Genomic DNA, 13,044 nt, shown 5'->3' with positions numbered 1-13,044 from the left:
CTAAACACTGCAGGGGCTTGAACAGGCGCACCGATCGCTCATGTTGCCGGACATTTGTAGGAAAATGTACAAAAAATAACAAATTTACTTTTTGTACAACCGTTGTATGAGGATACGTTGACCTAGACCATGAATCCAGATTAGTGAGTTAGCCGGCTTTCTTTGGGCTTAACTCAGGTTTTCCGGTATCACAAAGCTGGCTCACTTTTACCCATGGTAGATCGCCATGGTAACCTGTGCCGTAGGCTAACCTGCATGACTCATCAGTCATCGTTCCAACAGGATCCCGATGGGGACTTCAGCACTGATTTTAAAGTAAAGTGATAAGTAATAGAGAGCAATAGATATGTGCATGAGTCAGTAGAATCAATTTGCCGTTCAAGGCTTTCCATTCCCACTCCGGTTTTAACACAGAGCTTCTAACAAAGGAGGCGACTTTGTGAAGATAATTGGAAATAAAAACTATCTGTTGTCTTTTATTAGAAAAAAAATAATCCACCCACATGAACATTTCAGTCAGACAGACCTCATCAAAACATGAACCACTTTCCTTCTCTGCTTTGGCAGCAGAAACAATCTCACGAGTCATTTGAAAATAAAATTAGTAATTAATTATTTTCATGTTTCTTATGTGCGTCACATATTAATAATAGTTTGTTCATCATTAGACAAAAAAAAAGCAAAACATACTCGCTCTATACTACAGACATATAATTCCAACACATAGTTATAGCCTTACTTTGTATATTTGGAATTTCGTTCTCGTGTTTCTACCTTGTTTTAGTTTTTTTTGCTGTTGCTATAACCAAATATCCCCGCAGGTATCACCATTTCATCACATGTCATGGTTCGGAGGATGATGCTGATTGTCGTTCACACGTGCCTCTGTCATGTGATTGTGCTCATGGCTGGATTGGAGAACGCAGAGTAAGCAGAGCCAGTTTATAACCAGCTGCGTGATACCATTGAGGATCACCAATGTTAGGCTAAGTGAAGCAGGTAACCCAAAGACCCACTCTTAGTTCATGATACAGGCCTCAGGGCTCAGGTGGTTATAACACAGTAGTTATCCTCAATGTAATGTATATTTACAATAAAATGTAATATCTAACACCACACTGCCTCTGATTGTTTTCATTCATATGTGTTTATTCATTTGTATTTATGTGTGGAAAAGTTCAATTATAATACATGCAGTATTCAAGTCGATGTAGGACGCAGTTGTCGTGACTGTTTACTGAATTCTTTTTTCAACTGTGTTAACAGGTCATTACAGTTTTTCCACCTGCTAACACACTAATATGATATATAATATTGAACAATTATTGAAACTGTCACTCAGAGAGCATAAACCTCAGTCTCCAAAACTCTTAAACAAATTTTCGGCTTTGCACGCAATTTGCAATTCACAGTTCTCTACATAAGACACAGGAATCTGACATAAAAGTAAATTGTGTGTCCTTGAAGCAACTCATAACGTAATACCTGCACATAACGTAATAACTGCGCATAATATAATAATTTAGATGTATTAAAAGCTCATAATGTAATAAAACCGGGAGCGCATAACGTAATCAGTTATTACATTATGAGAATATTATTACATCATAAACTTAGCAAACAAATATTGAATAATGTAATAAACTCAGCGCATAATGTAATACATTTAAAAAAAGAGTACTCTCCTTGTCTTCTTAAAGCAGAGGAACCTTCTAATTTTACATGACACAAGCGGAGGAGTTAATTTAAAGCAGGACTTTGTCTGTTTGGTCAAGAGGACATGGTCTTTCTCAGGCTGCAAATTATCAGCTAAAGAATCTCAAATATATATTTGTTGCAAAAATGGCACAAAAAGATCTCTGAACAAGTTTGAAATTCTATTGAAAGTGCCAAGCATTGCCAGTCTGAGGGACTGCATTGAGGCCAGTTTAAAGGACTGCACTGAGGCCAGTCTAAAGGACTACATTGAGGCCAGTCTGACTAATCTTCTTGCCACTTATGTTTTTACTATGCGTTATTGATTCTTATATATTGTATTGTTCTATGAATTCCACCTTCGATTATCGGCTTAGCTCGCTTAGAACTTTGACCGAGGTGGTACTAAAAAAAAAGTACCAGTTACCAGGTGCTATCCACAACTTTTGCTAATGGAAATGCAAAAATAGCCATTCTAAAGTGTAATGAACTGAATTGAACTGTACTGTACAGTAGCTGTGTTTCCATTCACATACTTTTATGCATTAGAAAGCTGTGTGGAAACGGCAAAATTCGATAAATCTTCCTCAATTGCGAACAAATTGCAGGCTTTTTTACACTTGCGGTGTTTTTTTGCCTTCGTCGAAAAAGAGTTGGTGAGCTAAATGTGTTCTGGAAAAACCTATGCCAAATACATTTTTGACACAGCGAACATTTAACTCATATGACTGATCAGCTATTTTCTGCTGTCTGCGTCTTCCCAGATATATATTTAATAAAACCAGTTGATGGAAACGCGCCTAATACTCATTTCCTTTTTTTTGCAACATTTTTGCTTAAAGGGACTGTTTGTAAGAATCAGAAATTGCTTGTTAACAGCGACACCTGTGGCTGTTAAGTCAACGAAAGTCAGCGCCCTGTTGCTCGCGCTTGTGCTCGCTCTACATAGACATGAACGAGCATCGCTCAACACAGTGAGGCGACACACGTCAGCTAAAAGCACAATATCACTCTATACTTCACCTGCTTGGCAGTAATGTTAGCTGACTAGACGAAGGTCTCTCCATGAATCAATGCTGATAGTAGTGTTGGCTTTTCCTGCCTCAGCCTCCCGACCGCGGCCGGAGGGAACAGGGGAGACACCGGAGTTTTGGTCGGAGATACGATAACGTTACTCGCTGCGGAGCCCCGTCACTTCACAAGACACGGGAAACCTCTGTTGGTCTGGAGGAGCTGCAGCAGTTATTTCTGCACAAACGTCCACTGTACATTCACTAGATATTCTCAGAGCTAAACTAACTCTTCTGCAGTGCGGAGTGTGCGCGCATGCACATGTAGAGGTGGAGCGAAACAGCGAGACCGAGCGCGGTGTGTGAGTGAAGGCAAGCAGGCAGAGGAGCAGAGACTCCGGTCCTGGAGACCAAAGCTACGGTCTCCCCCGCGTCCTCCGACCGCGGCCGACACTGTTCTGCAAGACGGGCTTCACTAGATAGAACAGCGTAGCGACACGTGAGCGCGCATGGGACACCGACCCGCAATGATTTATACGTGTAAGAAGTTACAAACAGTCCCTTTAAAATTCTCTTGACATTTTCCATTTTTGTGTCCTGATCTGCAGTAGAATCCCTCGTCTAATGATATTAAATCACTGGATGACCATTAGTGCTGAGATTAAAAACCTCCCTCTATGTGCAGTGTACGCAACTTTATGTGTGCGTGTATGTGTGAGAAAGAAAGAAAGCATTCCTCATATAGCCTCCAATAAGACGAGCACGACACCACCGTCAGCACCGCATTATGATAGCGTTCCACTGAACAAGAAGATCTTCTCAGAGGACCAAACTTGTAATTTCACCAGCCAATAGACTGCTCTCACACCGTTAGTGCTATCTCTGATAATCAATAACTTCTCAAATGTCAAGGTGGCCCGGAGAGCAGCTTCACTCATTAAAAATGTATTCTGGTTGGATTGCAGCACAGTTACATGCTCATATTGGCTTATTGTTACTATAGACTGTTATATCAGGCCCCCCTTAAAGACACGAACACACACACACACACACACACACACACACACACACACACACACACACAGCAAAGCAAACTCGGTTTCCTAGCTGATTTATTTGGAGTCGGCTCGTCGCCACTCAAGACAGTTTTAATAAAAATACATCACGGTCCACATTAATAATTCACCACCCGACTGCCACCGGGGCAATTAAGTGGTGCAGCAGCGTTAATGAAAGTACAATCTGTAGCACATATCTCTTTATCGAGACCGTGCCCGATTCTTCACCCAAACACCCGTCTGCCTCATCCTATGTGATGGCTCCTCTACGGCTCACAGTGACACAGTGTTGTTGTGGGCGAAGGTGCAGTTCATTCCTCCAACAGAAAGCCTTTGGATAACCCGCACATCTGTGTTGGTGGATTTTGTATTGTATATTATTTCCATTTCATAAACTAATAAATAAAATACCATATATTCTCAAATAGCAGCCTCTACCGACTGGAGAAGCCTTTATTTGAAACAGGCTTACATTAGAGACGGGCCTTTATTTCCAATTTCCCTGCTGTTTTATAAGAAAAGTTCATATTTGTGAACCAGTGATTGTGAAATATAAGATTAATTTATAGTTCTTACTTTATGAGTAAAATAATTAAACTAAAACAATAATATACTTTCCTTTCAGTTTGAATATGTTGTTTTTCTTAGAACAACAAAACAAAAAGCACATGTAGGTGTTGAGGGAAAAGTAACATTTTTAAATTAATTAAATATCAAAATAAAATAGTAACTTCAGTTAAACGAACTGAAACAATAGTATTAATTTCCATTTGCTGCCAAACTTTGTGTTGTTTACCGATGAGAAATGTGATGCTTATTGGTCACTTTGAGCTATTGTCCTCAGTCACTAACAGTACATGTGTTTCCAGCGACCTATTTCTATGAGCTTTTTCTGCTTGTGCAGGAGTCGATAACGTTACTCGGGGAAACAAGACACGGGAAACCTCTGCTGGTCTTGAGGAGCTGCAGCATTTATTTCTGCGCAAACTGAAACATCTACTGTACATTCACCGATATTCTCAGAGCTAAACTAACTCTGTCTTCTGCTCCGTCAGCTCACTTGTTCGCTCACACACATTTGCCGCCGCTCTCGCTCTCTCTTGCTTCACCACTCACTTCCCATGTACACACACTGGCTCTGCTCTTCTCCAAATGACCTTCACGCTCCTCACTGGCTCTAGATAGGGTGTTTTCACATCGGCCACCATAGTCGTTCTACACGCTTGCAACCTCACGCTGGATGTCGCCAGATGCTGTCACTGGACCTTTAAACGTCACTCAACGCACGACGTGGTTAGGGACATTCCGCCCCGGTCGACATTTGCATCGGCAGGGACCCCGTCCTTCCCCGGCAGGGAGAGAGGGTGCAGCGAGCACTTTGTCCACGGCCCTCTGAAGCACCTTCGCCCCGAACCTTTCCAAGCCGACCTAGAGCCGGTCGCGGTGCACCGCCTCGTATGCGGGACTCCCCAGCCTGCCGTGTGTCGCTCACACCCTCCAGCTGGCTGTTAACGAGGGTCTTTTGGCACAGAGAAGTACTCGTATCGGTACTCGGTATCGGCGAGTACCCAAATGTAAGTACTTGTACTTGTACTCAGTCTGAAAAAGAAGTGGTATCGGTGCATCCCTATTTTTAAGTATGTTATCTCGTTGTGCCCTCTCCTTCTGCAATGATTTAAGGGCACTGACTGGAGAATTATCTCCACCAACTGTTTATCTCCAGGAACCAACCCCTAATATTCACAATAGTTGATGAAAACTCTCATTAAATCAGATTTTATTTTTCATTTTTGGGGAAATTAGAACTACATTTGGATGGAAATCTGACTAATGTTAGCAGGAGAGAAAAAACAAAAAAATCTGCTCCCATCCTTTTAAAAGACTCCCAGCCAGCCTCCTTAGTGTTTGCTTGCAGCCATAAAGAGCAAGATAAATAAAAAAGAACCAACAGAATAATGGCAAATCAGATCTGACTGCCCACAATACACAGCTCCGCTTGGCTCATCTCCAGAGCATTTTAGCCATGGAGGGTCAGCCAGAGCTGCTGCTGCTGGGGGCTGGGAAGATGCTTTTTTTTTCTTCTTTTCTTTCTACTTTATTTTTTTTTTTGCAGCAACTGGGTAAACTCCAAAAAGTGGTCACAAAAGTGGAGGACCTCCCACCATGAACATAGCCTCTCTCACAGCCTCTCTCAATGACACCACAGTGTGAGTCCGTGCAAAGGCACATGTCTCGGGAGCATGCCTGTTGGTTGAATTCAGCATGCTGTGGAAGTGTGTTATCGCTGTGAGGCGAGGCTGGCATGCACCGCTTCGCTGACTCTGAGCACACTGAGATTCAGGACTTGCCATTGGATAAAGGAAAGAGAGAAGGAGAGACTTAAAAAAAAAAGGGAAGAAATGACAACAGGACATGAAGAGCGAGGAAGAATGCTCACCCTCCGTAAGCTGGAATGTGGGGAGGCGGAGCGGCCGCCCTGAATGTGTTGTACACGGTCCGTCCTCGACCTCTTAGGTGGGCTCCTCTGTATGCTGCTGCTGCACTGGCTGTTGGGTAGGGAAAACCTGGTACTGGAGACAGAGAACAGAACATGATGCACACCTTCCCTGCTGTCTGCGTAAGGCATTATTATAGCACAAAGATCTTTACACCTGTACATTAGCTTTTGAATTATGGAGAAAATGTGTGAAAGTGTTCTCCCATTTTCCAGTTGTGGAAATAAAAAGGTAAGCGGAAGAAAGAAATAAAGAGATAGCGGCAGTGGAGTGGAGCTACTGCAGTGGTATTGTTATTAACTTATCATTAATCTTAATTGGGGACGACTGACACAAAGCTTAATTTGAGAGCTGGGGGTGAGTGAAGGTTGAGAAGGAGATCGAGGTGCCGTATCCAACCCTAATTATACATCTCTTCAAAAAAGGAGATCTAATAAAATGCTAATAGAAACGGTGAATCATTCATTGACTTGATGAAAAATGGAAGGGTTTGAGCCAAAGGATAAGAGTTTCTCAAAGAGAGACAAGGAGAGGGTGTGAGGCTGGTAATTGTTCCTATTCATCTTTTGTCACCTTGATTTTAGGGACCGAGTGGCCTGGCTAGCCCTTAAAGTCAACGCTGATGACACTTCCCCAATGCTACTGCTGGTGATACGGCCTGAATGAAAAGGAGGAGGAGTGCTTGGCATAATATGCAGATAGAAAGAAAACTAAGAATACTGAGGAAATACTGCAAACTCATTGACAACGTTTACAAATTACTGTCTGCTACTTCAGTACCACGGACAGTGCCGTGGATTTATCAATACACAACACAGTTACTGTAAGGTATTGATATTTCAGAGCCGTGGTCAGGGCCATAGATTCTAACTTGCAGTAATCTCAGTCAGATAAAGAGTCAATGAGTCAGGCGAACTAGACCAGAGGTTCTCAACCTTTTGTGACTTGACGCCCACTTCTGATTGGTAAAATAATTCCGAGGACTACCTTCCCAAATAAATGACAAACTGGGCTATAAATATGTGTTATGCCACCATCAGGTGTAATGACCCACATAAATATTCAGCCTACCCTCACACATCACTGCCTGCCATTATGAATCCAAACTATTCAGGGTCATATTTCCTCACCACACGCTTTAGAGCTTTTACTGGTGCAGGGTTGTCTCCAACATCACTTTGCTTTTCAAAAAACCCTCCAATTTGTGTCAATGCATCCGAGACATATACGTCTGTAAAGGGGAGACTCGTGGGTACCCATAGAACCCATTTACATTCACATATCTTGAGGTCAGAAGTCAAGGGACCCCTTTGAAAATGGCCATGCCAGTTTTTCCTCGCCAAAATTTAGTGTAACTTTGACTAGTGTTATTTAGCCTCCTTCCCGAAAAGCTAGCATGGCATGGTTGGGACCAATGGATTTCTTAGGGTTTTTAGTTTCATATCATTCCAGTATCCTTCCTCTAGCTTTAAAACCCGCCCGCTACAACCTCTGAAAAACAGAATAGATGCCATTGGATTTTGAAGAGGTTAATTCAACCATTTGTCAGTACCTCCGCGGCCCACTAGGTGGTGCTCTGAGGCCCACCAGTGGGCCCCGGCCCAGTGGTTGAGAATAGCTGGACTAGACTACCTCTCTGCCCTTGCAGTCTCTCTGCTATAGGGGATGACAGGTTGACAGGGAGGAAGTCACAAGGCTTCATAAGCAAATTGCAAGTCAAGGTAGTTAGGGTTTGAACTTCTTCCTTAAGCCCTCTTCTATCATTCTTCACACAACTGCTTTTGTCTCTTATCACGTGGAGTGCTACACCATGAAGTTGAGGAGAGACTGAATGTGTGCGCCGTCATCCGCATTTCTATAGTTCATCGCCTCTTGCCCTTTCTGTGACGGATTCGAGTGTGGCTGTTCAGAACAGCTTTAGACACGTTCGGACTTCACTTCACATCTGAAGCATGCTGAGACCTTTAAAATGATCCGTTTATGTTTTCCTGCCAAGCGATCTCTTGTCATTGAGCAAAAAAATCCTTTCTCAGGAGAATTGTGAGGTTTAATGATTGTCTAACTTTGACACTAGAGACCACTGTTCACATCCCATCTCAGCCCAAGTTTCTTTCAACTGTTTCTAGAAAATAATACCAATAACTAGAAAGGCACTCGGAGAGCGCAGACCTCCGCTAAGGTGCGTGACTTTTAAAAAACAGATCACAGCTCCCAGGATAGGGTTTATAAAAGCAAATCAAAACTAACATTTTGTTTTATTTATTTTCATTCTGAGACAGTTGACAAAGAGATTTGGCTGTGGTAATTCGGCGAGTCTTCAACACTGCCTTGTGAATCGTAAGCTGTTCTGCTATCAAAACATCTGAACCAATTAACCACGAGAACAGGTCCTGGCCTCTATCTTGGACGGCTGAAATAATAACCAATTAATAACATAATAGCACAAATTACTAATACATAAGGAGCCTGAAAAAAGCTCATACACACCTCACAGATGTGCACATCCATGCACATCACACACACACACACATACACATGCCCCAATGGCATTTTGGGTACTCGAAAGGTGAAACAAAGGTAAATCAATACAAAGCCATTTTGTAATTAAAAGAACGTGGGGGTGAATTAGGCAAACGACTGTCTGGAGAAATTGAAAGTATTGATTTTAATTTACAAAATATATTTCACACCTTTTAATGCCCTTGCACAAAATGGACAATTAGATTTCCTTCTCTCTTGTCCTTTGCCTTCCTTCACTCCTCCTCCTCTCCTCTGCCACACTCGTTTATCTGTCTCTCTTCCTCTTATCACAAAATCCAGGTATTTTTCACCTTAATGGCCCTGGTTAATGACATGGTGATGGTGGTGGGGGGTTGGGTGGTGGGTAAAGGGTTGGGGGAGGTGAAGGCTGGGATGGTCAAGATTGAAGATGGCTTGCGGGTTGCAGAATGTGCGTTTGTTTTTGCAGCGGAGATGACAGCCTGTTGTTGCGTTTGTGCGAGTCAGCGTAGTTCTCAGGCTATAAACAGACTTTTTACTGGTTGCTTGGAAGGTGATGAAGGTTAAAATGAAGAGGGTTTGGGGATGGCATGGGAGGACAAAATGAAGATGTCGAAGAAACTGTAGAACAAAAGGAAAGAGGAGGGGGGAAGATAACGACAAAGGAGATGGTGACAGATGGAGAAGGGCATGTCCTCTTACCTGCATAGAATTCGGGGCTGTAGACAGCGCTGACCACTGGATTTAACTTCCAGCCTGAAATAAGACAGACAGCAAGACAAAGAAACAGGAAGAGAAAGAGGCAGAACAGGGAACAGTGTGTTGAATCAAACCTCAAATGTTTTCAGAAACATCTTGTAGAGTACTGTTTAGCTGTAAAATGAGAAAGTTTTGCTCCGGCCGGTGGGCGGTGCTTGGTTTTGACTGGACAAGGTCACAAACAAAGTAGTGAACACATTCAAATTGTGACGCCCATGATGGTGTTGGATCAAACGTTAAAGGGTTGATTACAATTCATTTTGAGGGGACCCAATTTCATGGCAATCCGTCCAATAGTTGTTGAGATATTTCAGTCTAGACTAGGGATGTTAGTAATTAACCGTTTAACTGTTAACCGACATTAAGAATTTTAACCGATAAACGCTGTCAGTTAAATGGTTAAAAATATATATATTAAGAATTAATTAAGAAGCTGAGCAAAACTCAGAGGAGCGACTCGTCAGTTTAAGGAGAAAATCTGGTCCACCTTAAAGCTGAAGTAGGCGAGATTGGAGCAAATATGATTAAAAAATGTTATTTTTATAAAACGGTCACTATATCGTGACAGTAGTACATGAAACAGGTAACCTGAAAAAACATCATGTTCCTCTGTGTCCTCCGGTGCTCTTAACAGCATCTGTAAGATTTCACATACCGGAGGAAAACAAGCAGTAAGAGCTGATCTGAGGTCTGCTGTCCAGCTGCCGTCTATGAGAGCCGACTGTCAATCACTAGCGAACTCCGACCAAACGGTCAAACTAGGCAGCGCTGATCAAATATGAATCAATATTCTGTTACGTTAATGCCTATTGCTCTTTTCAGAAACATCTTGTAGTGTACTGTTTAGCTGTAAAAAACGCCAAGTTCTGGTCACATGACCAGAACACAGCCAATAGGAATGCTCTCTCAATGAAATGACCTGTGATTGGTCAAAGTCTCCCGTCACGGGCTCGATTTTGTAAAGCCTGAAAACAGATCCATGAGGAGGTGCAGAAGTCTAGTTATCTCTCAGAACACTTGAATTACAATATGCTGAAAGGTTATTATGGAATTTTTGCCCAATGATGCCAAAAATATACTGCCTACTGCCACTTTAACAGCCCACCTTAAGAGAGTCTGAGCCGGAGTGACAGATACAGGAAGTCGACCCAGGTCTTGAGCGGAGCACAGAGCCGAGGAGTTGTAGCCTCCTAGCATTTATTCACCGACAAATAAACTGTACACTCACTGTCTGCTACAGCTACGTTCACAGCTAGAACGTCACACACACCTGGGTCTGTCGGAAACTTGCGTAAGTTTTGCTGCGCTGATAAAGTAACGTTACGCTGGGCAGACACACAGCTGACAACCTGCTAACCTAAACCAAAAGGTGGTGATGGTGGTGGCGGACTTTTACTGTGTAAAAGTGGCTGAATGTGTCTGATAATACACACAGCACCGCAGCTATTAACGCTCCCGGACGGGTGAACTGGGGACTCAGTTGTCTGTTGTGCTCATACACTGCAGCTGGCGCACCGCTGCACGAGACGCACTAATCTTGTCGGTTAACGAGAGTCAGTTATCGGTTAATTTTTTTTTTTTCAAAATTAGCATCCCTAGTCTAGACAAAAGTAGTGGACTAAGCAAAAGATTGACATTGTCATCCATGGAGCCACACCACCAGCATAGCTAAGACCCCTTCACTTCCCACAATGCAACTCAATTAAATCTTTTGTCAGGGCCTCGCTTGACTGGTTAAATAGGCTTTCAAACTCCATGTCCCCCAGTCTGCAAATCAAGCTTTCTGTCATAAATTTGTCTGTGAGAACTGAGAAAATTCTGATAACATCATCAGACAAAGGCATTACTAACTTGAAGCATCAGACAGTAGCCTATTTAAACTGCTGGATCTGGTGTCAAAGACGTATAAGAATGTCACACTACCTGCACTGGAATAAAACTTTCTAAGAGGACATAATGTGGGCATCATTACATTTCCTCTTGTGTTTTAATATTTCAGTTGGAGTTACAAATGAAATACAAGGGTACCAACTTGTTTAAGCATGTGTTGCTCATTTATCTGACAGGTAACTACTCAGTCAATGCCGAGCCAGCAGTGACTAGTGATAAAAATGACAAGCAGGCAGGACTATAGCCTAAACGTTAGGCTCCAATAAAACATGCTAGCTGCCTATTTCCTCAACTCCTTCCTCTTCTTCTTCCTATTTGCCCAAAAACGTTGGTGTGTGACAATCAGCCTGGACTGCCTGCCTTGATTTGTTCTCCGCTTTATCATCCAGTCTGACATAGTTGTCCACCTGACCAATTCTTGTTGCCTTGTGGCCATTTCTTTCCGTCACTATTTATCTGATTCTGGCACAGAAAGATGATGTAGCCGTCAATGAGCACAACACTAGAGCTTTTTGAATTACTGAAGAAATCTGGGACAACACAGGCTGTATTTTCCGCGGGGGGGGGGTGAACTGTTTTGAATGTCAGAGATACAGGTATCCAAACAAATGAGATGCAACAGGTTCAAGTTTATGTCCTATGTTGATTCACTTTTGCAAAACAATGAAACATGAAAAATTAACAATAGGGTGAATACTTTTTATAGCGTAGTAAACATTGACTTGGCCTTACCATTTGCATATGGGTTGACAGTCTTCTTATTTGTCATTACTCGTGCTGTTGCATTGTTGACCTACAGCAAATAAAGAGAGGTCCATGAGTTATGATACTTACACGTTAGTATAGTAAGTGCTATACTTGTTAGAGTAAAAATCTGCATGCATAGTTTCCTGATGTTGTAAACAAAGAGAGCAGTACACTGTAACACAGCAAACACCCATGTCATTTGTGTGTTTTCGGAATTGCATTCAGAAACACTTAAAAAAACATACAAGACAAATCTGTTTTCTTTCTCATTTGCATATTTTCTATCTTCTGACGTTTTTTTTTCCCGGCATGCTCTCCCCAATTATAATGACATTTCAATTACATACAGACAAAAGTAAAGAAACAACAGATGCACTTGGCAAATGACGTTTTGTAAATGTATAGATGCATGCGGTGGCGAGGGGGTGGGGAGGTGGGGGAGAAGGAGGAGAAGGAGAAAAAATCAGACAAAGAAAATGTCATTAGGGGGATGGGGAGAAGACAATATGTTGGGAGCATTATGCAACATCCAGTCAACCTTAAAAACGTGAGAGGAACTGTTGTGACAAAAGCAACACAAAGCATTCACACTCAGACAACAGTCTCTCTAAATTCATCGCAAGAATAATTATTGAGATCGAAAAACAACCAAAGAAAATAGATGTACTCAAATAAACCAACCAAGTCAATCAATCAACCAATCAAATCATTCCAAATTCAAACAACAGCTAACGGGGGAAATCAAAATAAGGGTGCATTGTCTTCCAAAGTAAAATAAAAATAAAATTAATAAATGGGTTTCCAACAATCTCAGATAGATGTGCAAAACGAATTCAAATCTCAGTCAGTATCGTTCGCACACGCAGCTCCAGGAGAACACTTAGTGAATGG

General features: G+C 42.1%; 1 protein-coding gene across 19 annotated transcripts in view; it reads right to left on the bottom strand.

Annotated features, from left to right (window-relative positions):
- rbfox1 (RNA binding fox-1 homolog 1) overlaps positions 1-13,044 on the bottom strand; it is a 203,626-nt gene that overhangs the window by 41,262 nt on the left and 149,320 nt on the right. For all 19 annotated transcript variants that reach the window (XR_005209788.1, XR_005209787.1, XM_037791461.1 and 16 more), the window contains 3 exons: positions 12,139-12,199; positions 9,460-9,513; positions 6,201-6,333 (listed from right to left, as the gene is read on the bottom strand). Coding sequence is in view for 17 of the 19 variants with exons in the window: in XM_037791461.1 (XP_037647389.1) it covers positions 6,201-6,333; positions 9,460-9,513; positions 12,139-12,199 (248 nt within the window). In the remaining 2 variants the exon portion in view is untranslated. The remainder of the gene's footprint in view (positions 1-6,200; positions 6,334-9,459; positions 9,514-12,138; positions 12,200-13,044) is intronic.

The sequence above is a fragment of the Sebastes umbrosus genome, chromosome 14, assembly GCF_015220745.1.
Source record: "Sebastes umbrosus isolate fSebUmb1 chromosome 14, fSebUmb1.pri, whole genome shotgun sequence".
NCBI lineage: Eukaryota > Metazoa > Chordata > Actinopteri > Perciformes > Sebastidae > Sebastes > Sebastes umbrosus.
The sequence above is the reverse complement of the archived record's forward strand: the minus strand, read 5'-3'. Positions and strand labels throughout refer to the sequence as shown.